At 39.4% G+C, this 20,564-nt stretch overlaps 1 protein-coding gene across 3 annotated transcripts in view; it reads right to left on the reverse strand.

Annotated features, from left to right (window-relative positions):
* The window catches only part of rassf3 (Ras association domain family member 3), a 55,084-nt gene that overhangs the window by 8,259 nt on the left and 26,261 nt on the right, over positions 1-20,564 (reverse strand). Inside the window, exons 1-2 of one of the 3 annotated variants that reach the window (XM_070929083.1) lie at positions 19,115-19,542; positions 10,700-10,711 (exon numbers count right to left, since the gene is read on the reverse strand). The exons of 1 other annotated variant lie outside the window; for it this stretch is intronic. In XM_070929083.1, the coding sequence (XP_070785184.1) occupies positions 10,700-10,711; positions 19,115-19,228 (126 nt within the window). In that variant the 5' untranslated portion in view covers positions 19,229-19,542. Of the gene's footprint in view, positions 1-10,699; positions 10,712-19,105; positions 19,543-20,564 lie in introns of those variants that run through there. One more of the 3 variants, XM_070929082.1, reaches the window with a different exon arrangement.

Consider the following 20,564-nt stretch of genomic DNA (forward strand, 5'->3'; position numbering starts at 1 on the left):
AAGTGGGCATTTGATTTGCTAAACATTAAAGATTAATCAGCTATTTTGATAACTGATTCATCGTTATTGTCATTAATCAAGCAAAAAGGCCAAATATTCTCTGGTTCTCACGTAACCAATGTGAAGCCTTAAAATCGACTGATGAATAAAACAGGATGTAGAAACCTTAAAGTCTGTCCTGATGTTTCACATCTTCTGTCTGAATGTGTACAAACTGTGAGTGCCACTGTTCAGAGTCTTCAGACTTTAATTCTCCAGTGTAGTGTGTGCTTACATGGGCATAGTGCAGCTCTCCTCTACATCTATTAAAAACCACACACACACATAGTGCAGAATCCAGGGAGGCTTTGAAGGCGCATACACCCTTATATGGAAAACACACGCCGCTCGAGGGAAAGACAAGGTGCCAATGCAACATGTGCAAACACTGCAGACACACAAACACGCACACACACTGCAGCTCTGAGAGCTTCTAACATCGTAACGCGTCCACAGATTCACAGCTCTGAGAAAGAAATTACTTCAACATGTTGCATGATGATGCCTCTGCAGGAGGTGGACGGGGTGGTCACCTATAGATGAGACTACAGATCTGTCACAATATGATGGACGTTTATTAAAAAAATCCAAGAAAAATACCGTCTTTTTATTTCTGTTTTCTATTATATTCTACTGGATTATAATAATAATATAATAATAATACAGTATTCTACTAGCATCATTAGGTTGCATTCAGCTTCCAGAGGACGCTGATATTTATAAGAGGGCACAGTTTTAGTGTCTCATTGTCACACACACATTTCACTTGTGCAATAAAAACACATTTTCATGGTTCTTACAATTGTGCATGTAGCGTTGGAGTCACTAAGTGCGGTTAATCAGTTATTAGACGCTGAATGACAAACATTTGCTGGTTCCAGCCTCACAAAAGGTCAGTATTTGCTTGTTTTCTCAGTTTTATTTTATTATAAACGGAATATTTTTGGGTTTTGGACAAAACAACGTTATCTTGGAAAAGTCTGACGGACATTTTTAACTATTTTTCAACATATTTTAGAGACTGAACTAATCAAAACTGTTAAATCGGCCCTAGATGTGATGAAAGTGTGAATGAAACACACTGGGGTTTATTGGGAATCTCTTCAAATGATATGTTAAAATATAGCGGTTTTATGTATGTAAGTATGGTACGGAGTCTCATAGTTTCTCAGTCAATCAAGGTACTTCCTGACACCTTCGTGGTGGTGACCTGTCCGTCAACCTGGCAGACAGACACTGACTCATCAGGATTAAAAGGAGGACACACAGGGACCGCAGACCTCGACCACACACACAAAGACACACACAACACAACAACACTGTGAATATGAGGATAACCGATTCCTTCGTTTATTCCTTGAACTTCGGTTTAACTGTGTTTCGTGACGTTAAGTTTGACCCGAGGGTTTTTTTTTTCTCCACATTCAGTCTTCAGTTTAAGCACCTGCCGGGTCAGGTGAGTCAAAGCTTATTACCAGGAAGTGACAGGTAAGGAGATTATCTGTCATCTCACCACCCACACAGACAGATAGACAGACAGAGAGACAGACAGAGAGACAATGGAAGAAGTAAAGAGAAATAGAAACATGATAAGTGATACTCCCTCAGGGGAGTCCACTCTGCAGTGTTTGTTTGTGTGTGTGAGATCACTAATGGGAGGTCAACGGCTAAACCTGGTCACCTCGTAGATTAAGTGACTTCCAGCCTACATTAGCTGCTCTTATGACTCATGTGTTGTTCCGATTCATCCATCTATTTATTTATGGTATTTCTTGAGGGGAATATTTCTTGTGTCGCAGTATTAAGTATGTAGTTTTTTTTTATCGATTTTGAGACACAAATTCAAGACTAAAATGTAAATAACTGTGTTCATATGAGAATACAGGTGACGGATGAACCAATCTGATTATCAACTCGGAAAACAGTGACCCAAAAACCTCTTTAAAAGGGGAATGAATACAGATTTCAAGTCTCCATTTGATAATATTTAAGCATTTTGGAAACATGTCCAACATGTCCATGACCAACTAAAACCACGAATCATTACACCAAAACAAATGTGTGTTCTCCAAGCAAAATGCTGGGGTTTGTGACAAAAAACAACCCCCAAATTCGGCCACCGCCCTACTGATACATTTATCTGTGCTTGGGAGCCGTTTCTCAATTATTCGATTAACTACTTTGTCTATAAAATGTCAAAAAATGCCGAAGAAATCAACCGAAGCCCAAGGTGACATGTTCAAATGTCTTGTTTTGTCTGGCCAACAGTCCACAATCCGAGCAGTTGTTGCCAATGTTTTCTTGATCGCCATATTTCCTGCATATTTTTATTCGTCAGGGTGAAGAAACAACTTTTAGACCATCATGGGACACTAAAACTCTCCATTAAAAACAATTTCACTCGCCCCTTCCTATTAGAGCTGAATAACACTGACCCATAGGGATGTTATTGGCCCGAAAATATCATCCCAGCCCTCATGAGTGTGTAACCCAGTATGTCCAGTATGTCCAGTATGTCCAGTCCAGGCTGTGTAACATCCAGGATGGAGAGGGTTAAGGGGAACTGGGAGGGCGAGAGCAACTAAATCCAAACAAACAAGAGAAGCAGAGCACAGCGGAGCTACAACACAATGAGGTCATGGTCCTTTTTAAGAGCACAGCGAATCCTCCCACTGAAGCTGGAAGATCAACACTGGACGGAGCAAGAAGGACAGTTGAGTTTCAGTAACAAAGGAACAGAATGATCTCACTCACTGGCCACTGATGCTGAGGCCTGTATCTTACACTACTGTTCTAAAGTATATACTTTGTATTGTCAAGTATATACAATTGTTTTATTTGTCAAAAATGATCACCTGGTGACTAAAACGTTATTACAACCGATAGAAATGGCTGCCAAACAGTGATAGTAAGACAGAAGTTGGACGGCCATCTCTGGAGGTAAAAATTACAATAAAAGATGATGTTTTGGTCATCAGAAAATGTCAACCTGGACAAAACTGTTGTAATTAAGTGCACTGCATGTTAGTGATTTCAATGTACACAGCAGATGGGGGGGTGTAAAACTCAATAAACTGCAGTATGCTGCTGGATTTTATAGCTGTGGCTTCTCAAAAGACTGTGTATCATAATGTGCAGGCACATATTACTGGGACCATTGCAGGTACTGATGGCTCGCAAATTTTGGCGCCTTGAATGTTGATTAGGAAGAAATAAAAGGGACTTATTTTGGTTATTTATATTGGCCAAAAAGTTCTGTTTGTCATACATTAATGACAGCAGATGTACTCCTCTTATCTCCAGAACAGGACGACTAAAAAGCAAGTATAGAAAACTGACAGCACTCAACATTTGATTCAATATTTGAAGAATAATCAAATTTCTTGTCTCCGTGCTACACTTGTTGCACAGAGCAGAAGAGCATTAAAAAGCAGAATAGACACCAGAGATACCAGGAAACGCTGGAAAAAGCACAAGAGAAAGAGAATAAGAAGCGACAAGACAGAAGAAGAAAAATGGAAAACAGAGAGAGGTTTTATCTTCATCTCCTCGTCAGTGTCTCTCTGTTCCCTGACTGCTGTTTCCAGAATAACTCTGGCAGTTAAAGTTTAGTCTGTATTCCTGTGAGACAGAACCAGCTTTTTCTTTTCCTCAACCTTTTATCACACACACCTGCAGCATTCCTGCCTTTGTTAAGCATTGTCACGCTCGTCTGCATCCACAGTCTGTAAATAGATGACATCATGTAAGTGTGTGCAGACAAAACATGCTTAGCTCGGCTAAATAGACCCTAAAGCGTGGACTGTGTGTGTTTGTGTGTTATGTGTGTGCTGCAACAGGCAGACTAAACACTGTGGTTTGGCTGAATCTAACCTACATTTTAAAAAGGGACAAGAAAGACGTTTTATTTCTGTCCCTGTGTTTACTTCCTCATGTCGTCCTCTAAGCTGTGCTCATGTTTGAAATGACCAAAGTAAAGGTCATTTCATTTAGCAAAACATTAACACGGGATTATACTGGTTATATTATACTGGTCCCCTGCCAGTCTGACATGTTCCTCCAATTAGTCAACCGTCCTTTTTTATTATTTTGACAAAATCTTCGGTAACAATATATATTATATATAGAGTTCTTTAAGGTCTAATTTGGTACTAAAATACAGAAAATAGAGATACATTTCGTTATTTAGCTAGCTGTGAGTTAAACCTACTTCCAATATTTGATTGACAATTATTCTTTCAGTTTGGTTAATGAAATATTAGAAAATAGTGAAATATAATAAGTTGACATTTTCAAATGTCAACAGTCCAAAACCCCAAATTATTCAGTAAAACCTGACTTTGGAGAACATTTTGGCTTAAGAAAATAGTTTCTGGTTGATCATTCACTTATTATTGGAAACTGTACTTTCTAATATATGTTGAATTGTATACCTAAATCTGCACTGATTAATCACATTTTAATACTGAACTAGAGAAACCGAAAGTGTTTTAATTAGCTGAACACTGTCTCTATTGTACCTATAATTACTGCCAAATGACTTGCTTCTTTCTAGAAAACGTCCTTGAAAATCAGTTTCAATTAAATGAGTTTTTGGAAGCCAGTTCCTCTACCAAAAGAGTCTGTCTGCAAGTCCTTGAATATAAGCAGCCTTCATGGAATCTCTGGTGTCATTTTTAATCCATATTGGATCGACTTTCTCTGTTTTTCCTTGTGTCCATTTTCCTCCCCCCCCCCCTCTATGTTACTTCCTGTTGAGTCCATGGGGGGAAGTTGAGATCGGTCACACCTTTCCTCCCAGCATTCCTGCACTAATGGGTACAAACACATGCACGAACCACGCCACATAGATGTGCTGTACAAGTGGAAGTGCTCGCACCTTTCCTATATAATGGACAATCCTCAGCTAATGGACACAATGGACACTCTTCTTCTTAAGTGGAGTTAATGGACGCTACAATAGACACAGTGCAGCCTTGTTAAAGCCTTTTAAAGATCTCTCCATCGCAGTGCCAACTACCATATAAGCTATTCAGTAACCACCGCTGTCCATTTTCTATAAACTGAGTGGCTGCCAGGGCTTTAAGGCTGATGCAGATACCTGTGTTTTTGGTTTGAAGGCGTCTCTGTCTTATTTAAATTGTTTTTAATATAAAACAGCAGTTAAAACACTACTACTAGCCAATTATTTGTTGTGAAAATACAGGTAGAGTTAATAAAATTCAAGATTCAAGAAAGAAAAGAGCAAATACTTATACTTTGAATAGAATTGATAATGATCAGTATCAATATATCAGCAGGGCCGATATTGGCTTATCAGAATATTGGAATGTGAAAGAAATTACAATATATAAATCTTTGCTTGCATTTTTGTGTATTTTAAGTATGTTTGTTTCATGATTCAAGTTTAATATTTTCTTGCTATACTTGCACTTTAGTTGATATTTTAATATTTAAAACATTAAACTTTAAAATTTACTGCTTTATTTTATCTTCAAAGTCATCTTTGACAATGACATCTTTTGGGTTTAACTATAAAACATCCTGCCTCTTTATTTATCACATTTTATGTAGAGGTCTTCACAGGTTCAACATTTTTGGGCAAATCCAAAAACAAACCTGTGGAAAACTTAACTAAACCCAAAGTGCATGAAATAATCTTCAAATAACAAGTACGTAATTTGGATATACCACCCCCACATCCTCTAATCCTTTCCAAAAATGTTTATCTTCAAAAAATTCTTACTCTCATATTTCAATATTAGTAACGCTTTTTCTTCAGAAAGGAAGAGAAGTAGAAAGTTACGCTATTGTCTTTGCAAACAGAGAAGTGAAACCTGCAGACTAAACTAGCTGGACCACATAGAGACAAGAGGACCGGGTTCAACACAATGATGTGAACCAAAGTGGACTACTGACATCACACCGCAGTACTGTTTCCAGAGTGGTTCAGCAAGCACAACATGGACGGCCGAGTACAGGACACACAGTTCTGGTTCAGCTCTCTGGGAGGAGACCACAAGGAGTCTGTTTGGAGGGACCACCCAGAGATGGAGCTCACTCCATCAAGCAAGACCTTTACCAACAGCTACAAAGACGAGGATAAAGAAGTAAGACGGGGAGGAGAGGAAGAGTGAAAAGGGGAAGAAGACACAAGCAGAGAAGAAAAAAGGGGATGTAGGAGCAGAATTAGAAGAAGGAAGAAGAAGGATGAGGAAGGAAGAGAAAAAACAACAAGAACGAGGAGAAGGAACAAAAGTAAGAAAAGGTTGAAGAAAACAATGAGGATGTGAAAAGAGAGAAGGAGGAGGAAATATTAAGAACATGAATTAAAACCATTTCAAATGTCCCGAGCTGCCTCTTGCTACTAGTCATGCAGTTAACTCGGTTGCTTTGGAGATAAATATAACATTAAAAACATGATGCTGTCCAACATGTTGACCGTCAGCTCCCACCGGAGCCGCTGTCTAAACTGCTAACTGCCTGCTGTGAAATGCTCTCATTAGACTGACAAATGGCTTTCATTAGAGCAGCTACACACTGGGCAAACACACTGCTTAGCCCGAGCCCTCACACACACACACACACACATATATATATCCATGCACACACACGTACAGTTCATGTTTGATTTACAGTTGTTCCTGAAGTCAAAAGATTGCTTAATCCAAACAGTAAAAGGTGGGAAAAAAAAGTATTTTGTAAACACAAGAAGAATTGAGCAACAAAGAGGTGTGTGTGTGTGTGTGTGTGTGTGTGTGTGTGTGTGTGAGTAGTGAGTAAGCATGTGTGGGTTGAGATTGTGAAACTTCATGGTCGTGACCTTGGAGGAAGACAGCGAACGCAGGGCAGTTAAAGAATAGAGGTGTGTTGTTTCTAAACTCACACCTTGTAAATACACATTATTTACAGATATTTGTAGACCTAATAATGAGCAGAATAGGACATTGAGGACGTCACATACATGCACACACATGCCTGAGCAGATGGCTCAAGAAACCTCGCTTAAAAACTCGCTGACACTAAAATTACTTCATAAGATTAATGTTTGTTACAGAACTGCAACACTACGATCCTGAAAGTCTTACATCATCAACTCTCAAGTCAAAACTCAGCTTCGTTAGAGTTGATTTAATGAGGTGGTTTTAGGAAGCCACAAAAAGACTAAATGTAGTTTAAATGAATCCAGCAAAAACAAACAGATAAAGCAGACAAATCCCCTCAACGGCCTCCATGAGTCAGATATGAAGCAACAGCACAACGAGCCAGTCACCATCAGTCATATCTGACAACTTTATTACTAAATGACCCCCACTCGGTCTGACACTCCTCCTACATGACAACTATATAGATATAGATACGTATCACATTGACACACCTCAACAACTATAAGTTCAGTTATTCATGTACATTTTCAAGTAAAAACCAACGTTTCCCGCTTCTCAAATGTGTGGATTTTCTGTTTTTCATTGTCTTACGTTACAGTAAACTCAATATATTTATTCATCACGTTAGCATTCTAACTGTACATGTGAACTTGATAGCCAAATACACATTAACACGCTGACATGCTAAATGTTAGATGCCAAATATGGAGTATATACATGAATATATCATCCAAAAGTTCTCAACATACATGTTGCCATGCTAATGTTAGCATTCAGCTCAAAGCACAGCTGAAGTTGAAAAAGATTAGCTTGAAAGCTAATATACCAAGTCAGACAGTGTGTGGCAGAACGTGAAATGTTTTGAAATGGCACAACATGACCTTTTCTCTGGCAAAAACTTTACTTGAGAATACAAGAACAACAATGTTTTCTCTCTTGTATCCTCATATCATTTTGCTGTTTCAACATCACACTTCCCACAGAAAAGTGAAAGAAATTACACAAACTAAGTCAACAGCTTGCTTTTAATAATCCCATATTTTACGCCGGGTATTCTGGAGTATTCATAGCTCGTGAAAAAGTAGAAATGAGTCTTAAATTACACAACGTGGTATCACAGTACTACTAGTCCCTGCTGTGACACAATGGACACAACGAGGATGTGAAAGGCAGGTGTGTCTGTATGCAGCCTGATAATGGAAACAAGGGAAACAATACCTGTGAGATGTGCTGCTGTGTGTGTGTGTGTCATGATGACTATAATGTCACTCTAGCCAGGCGAGCCCCTTCACCTCTGCTACAGTGGAAAATCCCTTTAAAAGAGCCTGAACACTCCCACACACACACACATTTTCCCACATCAAGCTAGCCAAAACACAGACTGTGATATTCAACAACCATGAGCCAAATCCTAATGTTCAAAACCACCACACACATCGACTTAATGATCAGACAGCACATTCAGAACCCGCAGACCTTGAAGGTTTTTGTTCAAACTGTGTGTGTGTGTGTGTGTGTGTGTGTGTGTGTGTGTGTGTGTGTGTGTGGATTGTTGCTCCATTTTAAGTGTCACATGAAACAACTAATGACGCACCGCATGATGGTTTATTTGGCATGCAAGTCTGTGAGTCTATGCACCATCATTACGTGTGAACCCAACATTAGGCATGTTAAGGTGTGACGAGAGGAGTGAGAGGAATGTCACCTACGGCACTAACAGACCAATAACACTGTTTCACGTTACAATGATTACTGATTCCACTGTTCAGCAGCAGAGCACCTCCATTGATATCGATATTTGAGACTTTGAGGCTGTCACATACAATTATAAAGTCATCAAAACACAGCAAAAGATGCCCAGAACACAAGTTGACATATTCAAATTGCTTGTTTTGTACAACCGACAGTCCAAAAAAACCCAAATATTCAGTTTACCACTTAGAAAACTACAGCAGCGCAAGATCCTTTTGAAATTAACAAAATATTTTTCATGTTATTATTATTATTATTCACAAAGCCGACAAGTCTCATTAAAACAAACTCGTTATGCCATGATAAGTTATGTTGTCAGAACGAGAGACTTCCAAATTATGTTAAAAATAAAAACAAGGTTGAAGAGACACTGTAGCCTCGAGCAAACATACAACATGATTGATAAATATATAACATGATGCTCTAGCTGTACAAGAAAAGCAGAATAAAAAGCAAACAGGTGAATATTTACTCACTAATTACTTAATCAATTAGCAAATTGTTATAATTACTGAGCAGCCAATCAGCCAATATCTGTGGGCAAATTTACAGGTCTACCTCTACTCAATACCACGTTAAATTAAGCAGCAAATGTTGCTTATGCAGAGAAATTGACATTACATTCACACCTTAACCTTCAGCATTTCCAAAAACAGCCACCTCTGACCTCCACTGAACCACAACACTAACTCTCCAAACATGGCCCTCCTCATGATGAAAACCTCCAAACTCCTTCAGGGAAGGTGGTCTTCAACACATCGACAAACACTTTCTGTAAACCTGCCGTCTCATTTATCATCATTTGACTCTCACTTTCTCCTTTGCACATCAAAGGGAGCGGCATACCGCCTCAAAGGGCGCTGTGGTTTGCTGATAATGGCGGCCCCCGGAGATCACAGCCGGTCTAAACTGCTCCCAGATGAGCTTCTGACTGAAGACCGGTATGTGACAGAAGAGCTTACAGAGGCCGACCAACACATGCTTCATTACGGATCATATAAACACAGAGAAGGCAGGGCAGAAAGGCCCTCTCTCTTTCCTACAAGCAGACATAAATAATTACACATTTTCAGCCGCAAATTTGAAACTCCTAAACTTTAACAGCAGGACGATTAATCTACTGCTTTTACTGAACAAGAGAGAAATTATTCTGAGGAATAAATCGTTTTTTTATACATCCTTTTACGAGGATTATGCCTTTGCTTCATGTTACATGTGGGTCATACACTTTGGGATCAGGTTTTAGATTTGGAGGAAGTACCCAGATACCAATCCTTGATGTTAGCGATATATAATGTGTACTGTAATAAGCAGTAACAGCATGTTTCTGCATTTGGAGGCTGTGAAAATGCAAGTACATAGTAAATACATTCAAACAAAAAGTAGAAGGGGCAGAAAATAAAAAAACAGTATTAAGAATACATAAGGTTTGCTGTTAAAAAGAGATTTCAGCCCCATCTGGTGCCTTTTGACCTTGTAATGTGGTGCTACAGGTGGTCAGCTTCTCCACAGAGAGGTAAAGTGAAGTGGGGCAGTAGGAGAAGGGGGACGGGGAGGGTTTAAAAACCACTTGACCACCTGTTCAGAGTTACAGTACAGAGTCTGTTTTAAGGCAGCTGGTGGCGTGATTCATCACTGTCGACAAGCTTCATAAGCTGTGACCAAGTAGATACAGACAATTATTGCAGTGCTGAAACTAATGGTTATTTTCACTGTTGATTAATTTGTCTGACTGTATCGTTTAGTCTACGAAGTGCCTGAAAATAGTGAAATTTACAATGAAATGAAACAGAAAAGCAGCTTGAAGAAGTCAATTTGTATGTTTGATACGTAATTTAAGACTAAAAGCTGTGATTAATTTACTTTCAATAGACGAAATTCTAAATCAACCAATAGTTTCAGCACTGAATCACCATCATCTTGAGGTTAAAAGCTAATTTTTGAGCTTGAAAACAGCAGACGACAAAACAACCTCACCACAAGGTCCATTTAGTAGCTGTTCTGGAGCTTTTTCTGAGGACTTCTTGTCCATACTGGCTTTAAAGATGAGATTAAAGATTGATTGAATGTATGAAATGTCTCAGAAAGCTACATCTGGTGAGGAAGACCATGTGACAGTTATCAAACTGAGGTTTTTATGAGATTGTTTTGCCAACTAATGTCTTTTGTGTCATGAATCCTGATGTAATTTTCATGTCAGATGAAAAGAAATGGAATTATCAGTTTTATACGTTTTCAGTTAGTGTTTCTCAATAAAACCTATATCTCAGTGTGGAGACCGCTTTGAAAGAGTGTTTGTAATAACTACAACTAGAGAAGAATGAGAGGAAGACGATAAAAAAGATGAAAATATTCCTGTAGGCAAGCAAATAATCACAAAATCTGATTTACCATAAACCACCAGTACAAAATATCGATAAAATCTACATTAAAATACCTTTTTATCAGAGGTAGAAGACATAGACTGGATGGTATTTTTTTATTGCAAAGCCATTACAGGCCAATGCACTGTATCTTACAGATCTATAGATCTATAGATCTACACTCTTTCCATCTTTCCCTTTTCTCTCTGGCACACACAGAGTCCTGACAAACACCTCATATTCTCCATGACGCAGGTGGTTCCTCTCAAAGGCAGATTTATCTTATTATACAACGCAGCCCAGTGCAGTGTTAGAGGAGTGTGTGTGTGTGTGTGTGTGTGTGTGTTTCCAGGAATAAAAGCACTCCGGCTCTGTTTGAAGAGATAGCGAGGGCCGAACAGTTAAGAACAATTCCACTCGTGTTTCCTTTGGAAAAGCAGAGCGCAGGAGAGTCTCATAAAAAGCTTTATGTAACCTGCAGACGGTCAACAGAGACCATACTTCAAAAAACTAAACTGCAACAGGTCACTGAACACACACACATCTGTGGTGGCTCATACATTAAGATTGACTGATGTTTTCAGGGTTTTTTGTTGAAGCTGTGGATAGTTTCAATTTGATAGCTACTGTAAAGTATTTACAACGCAGTGAAGTAGGAAGGGGGCCCTTGTCAATGTTATTTCTGTCACTGTGTAAAAGCTTGTGAAGCAGCACTTGCACCTGAAGGGACACTAACACTCAAAATGAAAGTCAGACTTATTATGGCGGGTCAAGGAAAAGTTTTTGTTGCTGAGTAATATCGTCCAACACGAGAGGGACTTTTCTTTAACAAAAAAAACAGCAACACATTTGTTCCTGCAGAAACAAGACTCACTTACATTTCGCCTGCGCAGACTTTAGCAGCCATGCTAGCAGCTCTATGCAATTGTGCAGTGTTGTTTTGAGCTAAATGCTAACATCAGCATGCTAACACAATAACAATGCTAACCTGCTGATGTTTAGCAGCTATAATGTTTAGCATGTTGACCATCTTAGTTTAGTGTTAGCATGCCAACACTTGTAATTAGCATTGGCTGTTGGGAATATCATTAGTTTAGCAGGTCATAAACCAATTTATTAGACAAATTTATACTTTGACCTGATGATGGCGCTAAATGAAAAGTGAAGGGATCACCAAATCTATCCAATAGTTGTTGAGATATTTCAGTCTGGACTAAAGTGGTGGAAAAACTAAGAACAACAAAAGGAAACACATTCGCTAAACGTGTTCTTGTAGGAAATAAGTTCACTATCATATCGGAGGTGGCTGAAGCTGCCAAGTTAATGTTCTGTTTCTAAACACATTTGTCAGTCTGGCACCAACTTTCAGCAACTGGTTGATCAAGTTTCTTGTGGTGCAATCAGTAAGGCCTTCATGGAAACCACATGCAAACATTAAAGAGACTGAGATCTCAAACACTAACTCCTGTGTTTATGGTTGGCATGGCAGTGTTGTGAGTCTAAACACTGTAAAGGTTGACTGAAAGAGCTTTAAAACAACTGTAATTCACATAAGACACGCAGTCACTCACATGATGCTCGATCTCCCAGACGACCGACAACCTGTGGCCTCTCGCTGAGGAAGCTATAATCAGACTAAAGACTCTTGTGAAATCCTCTTTTGCTCTCATTGTTGTCAATAAACAGATGGACTGCTGCATCGTGTAACTGTATCCCCCCACATTAAGTATTGTTTAAGGAAAATAAGGACTTAATTTGCAGCCTTTAAAGAGGTGCAATGCTCAGTGGGTCATCAGTTTAATCTGCATCAGTGGATGAGGCCTAATAGTCTTTAGTAAGGTTCAAAGACGGCCAAGGACAGCTCAACTCAGACTCAAACTTCAACGTACAGTATCAGACAGAAGGCTGCTGCCAAGATAAACCTGCTGCCAAACGTTTACTTAATTATAACATCAAGAGCAACAGGAGCAGAAACTGTGTCCGGAGTGTGACGCCGTTTTCAGTCAGGAATCAGGTTTTGAAAACAGAAGTGGTGGCAGCAGAAAAAACACGTGACAAAGTGAGAAGAAGGAGGTTAATGCCTTCGTGGTGGGATACAGTTTCCTGGATCAAACATAACAATAGAAATATGTGTAATGTGTCATGTCACCAGATCCTGTCAAAGGTGAAAAGATGAGCTCGGTTTTCAAAGGAAACAAAAACTGTATAAAACACTGGCAGCACAAAACAGTTCCCACGAGGTGAATTTAGAAATGTAAGGAGCTGCAGCGATTAATCAATTAATCAAACACCTGCAAATTAAACACATTTGTCATTGTTTTGATTTAAAAAAAAGACAAAGTGATCTGGCCTCTCCAGTATTAGTAAGTGTGGCTAATGTTAAGGTCGTTATCTACTAAATAAATTGACCATGAAACAAGATGTGTCAGGATCTGAGGGGCTTCTGCTAAACACTTTCCTGGAGGGAAACACCAGATTTACGTAATACATGTGATCAAATACAGACGTTATCTCAAATTTGTGTTTTTATTTTGTAAAAGCTGAATTAAAAAATGTTTTGATTGGGCCAAAATAGCTTCACAAACGTAAATGTTGATTTGAAACAACAATAATTAAATTCAAGAAGAGTTCAGTTACAGAAACAAGAGCAATTCTACATATAATCTACTTCAGCAGAATCAGCATGGCCTTAGTTACTAAACACCAACAAGACCTGGGTGGCCTTGTTGGTGCTGAGAGAACAGGATGGAGAGCTGAGAACAACCAGGAAGTGACATACAATGGGGGAGGAACCAGGATGAAGGGAGGAGAGAAGGGGGATGGAGGGGTGAGGAGGCGAGAACAGGGGGTGAGGGTGGACAGACAGAGGAAGGAAATCTAGAGGGGGAGAATGTGAGAAAGGACAGATTTAACAAAGCTGGCGTTTGGATAAAAATAAGTCAACGTTGTCCCTCTACTGTAGCTTCTTTGGTTGTATATTTACTGTTTAATTTATCACTTATACACTAGTCGTCTATGAAAGACCTTTAGCATGGCGATGTAGAAGCTACTCGCAGGACTTTGGCTAAAATGAGAGATTGTTGCTTATTTACTCATAAATATTTAATGTTATGGAGATATTCTTAAGATTTTCTTTTACGTTTTTAGGGACTTTAAATGTTGGTAATGCTGTTTTAGTGGCTCTTCCATCCAGACCAAGGAACGACTTAACACTACGTCAATATACAAGTATTCTTCACTCTGATAAAAATCTACCAAATGGTTTGAGTAACTTGGACTTAAAACATGTTAATGATACAAGTTATTTTTCTTTCTAAAAGTAATTAAATTAATATCAAAAGTTTTTGGTTGACCTAGACATCTTAGGAACGGCTGCAATAAGAAATAAAAAATAAATGACAAACACACAAGAAATGCTCAAATGGTGTATGATGAACAGTTCCAGTTTACAGGTAAAAGAATATAAAAAAGTCTGCACAATGTGGTGACAAGTTTGCTCAAACAATAAGCTGCCAGTTTACTGAGTGAGAGATCTGTATCTGTCTACCACTGTGGCAGTCCATCTGTCTGTCAGTTGCCCTTGGAGATAAAAACCACGAGGTACTTTTCCCACAGTAACAGATAAGGAAGTTGAAATCTTGGCTCGACGGTGGAGAATGACCTCACTTTAATGTGTGAGGGGTTTCCAAAGAAATTCTGATAATAAAAAAATGAGAGCAGTGATAAAGTAATCAGGAGTCAAACTGGATGCATGAAATGAATGTCAATATGTCTGCATACAAGCAGAAAGGAAAGTAATGGGAAATACACCTCTGAGGGCTGCAGGGCGCGGCCAGGTAAGAGTATCGCACCATAAATCTATCAGCTGTGGGAGTGAAAGGTCAGAAGTGGGGGAGGAACAACAAACAACCTCACAATATCACTGAACACTATGATGTCAGTCAGCTCCAACTCATTTGAAAGCCTGTACTTAATAATCTCTGTTACTGGGAACAGTTGTCCTGTTTAAAACGGACACACTTGTGAGGAAATACCACTTCCTTTTCCAGATTGTCACATACAGATTTCCTTCTCATGAATCTGTGACACAGCAGTGATGGACAGAACATTAATGCTGTCGTGTAATACTGCCGCTGAAATCATAAGCTGATTTAAAGGCTGGGAATTCAGCATTTCGGAGCGGTACGGCTGATGCAGTGAGAGAGTGACGGGCTTAATGCTCAAGCTGAAGGTTTCAACTGAATCTTTTTAAAGTGGTATATTGAATAAAAGAACCGAGTGCTGTTTAGAGGAATATGAACATGATTTTCTACAAATGTTACCTAAACACAAGTGGCCGTCTACAAACTTTGCATGAATAAAATTATGTTTTAAATCACAAATTATCAGATAAAAGTTTCCATGCGGTTGTTTACCGTCTTTACAATTACGTGATTCAGGAGCTTTATGACGACAACTTGGGACATCAAAAATACAGAATATATATCTTGTACCAGGCTGCAGGATATTCTTGATAGACAAACCAAACTATTTTTGCAGAGTGATTACATTTTACTGTACCACAACTGACTTTTGCAAACCTCAGCCACACTTTTGAGCACTAGTTTTAAACCGCCATGATTTAAATACTAAGCAGGTATATTGACAAATGTATAAAAATGTAATGTAGACAGAGAGAGCGAGTCCAAACTTCAAAATCTATGTTTCTTATTGGAAAGCCATTGGAACCAGCTCCAATTAGGGACAGCTTGATATCCTACACTACCATATATTAACTTATTCAGGGTCAGCAGACACTGCTAAGTGAAGAACTAACTGCTGACGTTCATCCATTACACCGGCACAACACAAGCACTGTCAGAGCAAACTACATTAAATGTTCTGCACCATGCTGTTGTGTGACACACAGAAAAACACATCTGTACAACCAAGACATTTATTCAACTGCCCATTAGAATAATATTTAGTGCCCCAATGTGGGCTCATTAGCTAAATATTCTTTTGGTAAAAATAAATAAAACGGCTTTGAAATATAACACAATTTCTATATAATCTAGTTGTAGGTGCCTGTGTGCTCATGAGAACATGATGGACACAATACCAGACTCCATACAAAAACTCACTAATTGTTGCAGCAATGACTTTCGTTTTCATTTTGTTTTTTGGAGTCCCGTCTTTTATTTATTTTCAATCCACTTGCAGCACTTAAATCGGAAACTCTAAATAACCCATAGGTGTAAAATTGAGAATGTGTGTGTTTGCCTAAAGTAACACTGTCGACACCCTGAGCGAGACATAAAACTGACGCATGAATGGAAGGATATTTGGCTATTTCTGTGGTAATGTAAAGTACTGTCTACAGCCTGTTTAAAATAAGTGCTAAGTAAATACATTTTATTGTTGTTGTTCTTGTTGTCAGCAGGAGTGTTTCTACGGCAACATGGCCATGAGCTCCAAACATCACGTCTGAAAGATGATGAATAAACCACAGTAAGCCCTACAGTCTGTGAGGACGATTTGAATTGAAGATGAGCCGCTTTAGCTGTCCAGGGTGTGTGTGTGTGTGTGTGTGTGTGTGTGTGTGTGTGTGTGTGTGTGTGTGTGTGTGTGCTGGGGGTTGGGTGGGATTACCCTCGAGCATTTTTTCATGAGACACACAGACCCACTGGTCAGCGTGACATTTCCCAACAGAACCACCATTCACACACTGAAAAGGTGGATGAGTGGGGGTGAGAATGGAGAATGTGTGTGTGTGTGTGTGTGTGTGTGTGTGCGTGTAGGATATAGCGATAAATCCTCTTTCTGGTCAGACTGTCACATCTCATTTCCCTGTTTGACCATCCAGAATCACTTCATCACCCATCAGTCTGCCTGTCTTTGTGTTTCTCTCTGTCTCTTTATTTACACTCCAGCTTATTAAACTCCACTTCCCCACAAAGACTACAGCCTGGTGCCTTAATGAGAAATGTCTCCTCTCTCCTGGGAGCCACTGTAATTAAAGTCCAACTGAAATCTCATTTAGTCGTCCCTTTTTCTGTAGTAATGTCAACATGTTTTTTAAATGTTGCCAGGGTGCCGGTGTTACACCGTTGGCAACGAGAGACAAAGCACACAAACTTGCGCTTTAGCCTTCATGTCATGGACAGACAGGATGTTGTTAGTGGTATTTAAGAGTGAGGATCACACCAGCAACTACACATTAAAGACCGCGGATGGACTCCCCCTGACCCCTGGCCAGTTGGAAACCCTTATGTTAACATCTTGTTTGAAAGTTGTGTCTTCTTCCACTTTGACATCTTTAAATGAACACTAGTCACAGTTTGTATACTGGTGTTTGCTGACACAACAGTTTCAGTTTCATGCAGATTACACTGCCAGCTCCACTACAGTTACCACATTCTCGAAATTTCCAAGCCTTAGCCAGCTCCAGTATTTTGGCTAATCCATTACAGCCTTCATACAAGTGCAACTCAGTGGTAAACATAAATACACATCGACTCGCACAATAACCTTCTATTTTTCCGATACAAAACCAGTAATTTCGTACTGCAGTCCCACACATTTTTCCCAAAGGACACGTCCCTTCTCTAGTTGTAATTACTGTTGGCATGTGGGAAACCACCATACAGGAGCCAGGGTCCCATTTCAGGTCTGGAGCCACAGTTTAAGACACCACAGGTCACAACCTCTCCTGCAGCGCTGTATGGGCCACATTGTGCATCCACTCCACACACACTGCCATGAGGAATGAGGACCAGTGTTGAGGGCCTGTTATGGTAAAGTGAAGGGCCATGCATTGCTGCAGAATCTGCAGGCAACCCATGTCACATTAAGTGGGCAGAGAAGAAGAATAGCTCAATTCTGTTACAGTCTGCTGGGGTTTGAACGCGTGGAACAAACCGGCTGTGTTTCCAAGACCGTCTGAGATACTGTGAGCATGTGCGTGAACGCATGTATGTGTGTGTACAAGTGGATGAGTGTGAGTGAGTGCCAGTTGAAGACTGTAGCAGGCCAGCATTTAGTCAAGGACCTGACGAGTGACCTAATTTTTTGAGTTCCAGACATGATAAAGCTGAATGTCTTCGGTTTTAACTCAATCCAATGCTCAGTCTAGACCTAATTCTCTCAGTCTGCAGGCAAGGACAGACTTCACAAACTAAATCTAGGTTGGAAAAGCATAATTTTATTGAGGGTTGTTTAAACTCTGTTAAAATGGGTCACAAGGTTGGGGTTGTTGTAGGCTCATGTGAGTCCCTGGGGATTATAACCACTGGTCTGCTGATCACTGTCTCATTCTTACATATTCAAAAATAAATGTACCAAATTTAGGAGAAAGAGTAAAACCCCATTAAACTTAAAAACGCTCCTTTTATTTTTCTCTTCCTGCATTTCAATTCTCAGTTTTAAAGACCTCCATAACTGATACAACTATCTGCAACAGGGAGGAAACTCTACACCAATTGTTCTAAGCAATGTAGGCTAAACCTGTCAAAACTGTCAAAAGGGGATTAAGCCACAGCCACAGACTGGTTGTTGCAAATGCAAATATTCCTTTAACTTGCTCCAACAATTGCCGAACAATTCTGTCGATTTACTGCTTCCTAATTCAAGACAATTCCAAAGATAAAACATAAACATTTACAACTCTACAACTCTTTAGGGTCCTCTGCTAAATTCGGCACAGAGAACATACAAAATCTAAACTTTTCAACTGACTCTGCTCCATCCACGGTGGATTTTGTTGGGCGAGGGTAACAGACACAACAGGTGAACCAACTCCAAAAGTGCTCATTTAATTTAAATGGGTGCAGTTTTTTTTATACTTGTGTATGCCGAACTCGAGCATGAGTACAACCGAAATGTAAATGGGCTTCCGTTCATTTCTATTTCATAATCGTTTTTGCTAATAAACTAGGGAATATTGATTTGACAGATTGCTGAAGGAAGTTCTGAGAGACGCCCCCCCGCGAATTACTTTTAAAGTTGGTCTACCCAACAATTACACCTCTACAAAACACAAACAGTTTACAGGTCTTGAAATAAGCTGATGGTTCTCATGTTTACCTTATTCACTGTGACTTTTCCCGAAGGTTTTTTGAAGAAAGAGGTCCTGGCCGTGAAAAAGTACTCTTCGGAGTCATCCTCCAAACTACTGTATCCACTGCTCATCGTGCTATTCCACGTCATTTGCGGAGAAAACCTCTCGACTCAAATTCGGCCACATCAAAAACCCCCCAAAAACTGAACAGCTGTTAGCTTGAAACGAACTCCAAACAAGCCTCCGTGTGTTTGTGCTCGCATTAGTCGATGTTTGCTCAGTATGGGATGATTTCCTCTTTGAAATCCTCTCTCCGGCGTCCCAATCCTGCTTCCTCTTCTCCCGTCAGACACACTCGCTTTACTCCACCGGCATGGCCCCAGACTCATTTAAAGGTTTCCATTTTTTTAAAAGAAAACGTAACTGTCAGTTGTTCCAGAAAAAGGAGGTCCAATAACTTTTAATAACTCGCCAATTTCGAAAGAGATAACGAAAAAAAAAACCCACGTAAAACTCCGGTTACACGACGCCGATCCCGTTACACTGTTGAATGTATGCTTCAACTTCTCTGTGTGACCGTGACAGCCAGACTACAGTAAGGCCCCGCCCACTACGAGCTACAACTGCAGCCAACCAATCAGCTGTATGACAGTTAGCGAAGACACGCCCAATACAACTCGACAGCCAATCAGCGCCTTGATGGGCAGTTTGAGTGGAGTGGAAGATGGCTTATGTTGCAGATGATACAGAACTATGAAATAATGGGGATTGGCACGGAAAATTGAAAGAAAAAATAAATATATTTAAAAAAAAATTGTATATCTGTCAACATGTATATTTATTTTGCTTTTTTTGCCTTGCTTCTGTTCCTTTTCTTTTTTTCTGTCTCTGTCGTATATATGTTAATATTTTGTGTCTGATTTCTTTACCTTAATTGTTGTTCTCTTTCCTCTTCCTTAAAGTGCAAACTCTTTGTATTTGTTAATAAACTGATAAAAAGCTGAGGGGGGGAAAAATAAAGGGGATGTGTGTTTTATTATGCAAATCCAAAATAGCTCAGCATTAACTTGTGTAATAATATTTTTTACATCAGTAATTTTCCTCCTTGTCAGTAATCTTTCAAGTAAAGGACTTCTACTCAAGCATATTGTATTGTTTTATTGAGACTTACTCAATAGTAGAATATAAACTGGGTCACTTTCCAGTTTGTAAATATGGCTAGTTCTTTCAGTGAGTGCTCCCTTCTTTTGTTTTGTCTTATAAACAGCATTAACAGACACAATACCAAATGAAAACAGACCAGACACATGAAAAAACCTTTGGCAAAATAATCCCAACACAGTCCATTTCAACAGTATAACAGTCTTCGTCAGCAGATGTTGTTTGCTCAGTTATCATGGAGATAGATTGAGATCAATCCATGGTTGTTGGCATGTCAACAAATCCATCTTAATGACAACTGAGCTAATAAAGATTGTGTGATAC

Source organism: Enoplosus armatus, chromosome 22 (genome assembly GCF_043641665.1).
Source record: "Enoplosus armatus isolate fEnoArm2 chromosome 22, fEnoArm2.hap1, whole genome shotgun sequence".
Taxonomy (NCBI): domain Eukaryota; kingdom Metazoa; phylum Chordata; class Actinopteri; order Centrarchiformes; family Enoplosidae; genus Enoplosus; species Enoplosus armatus.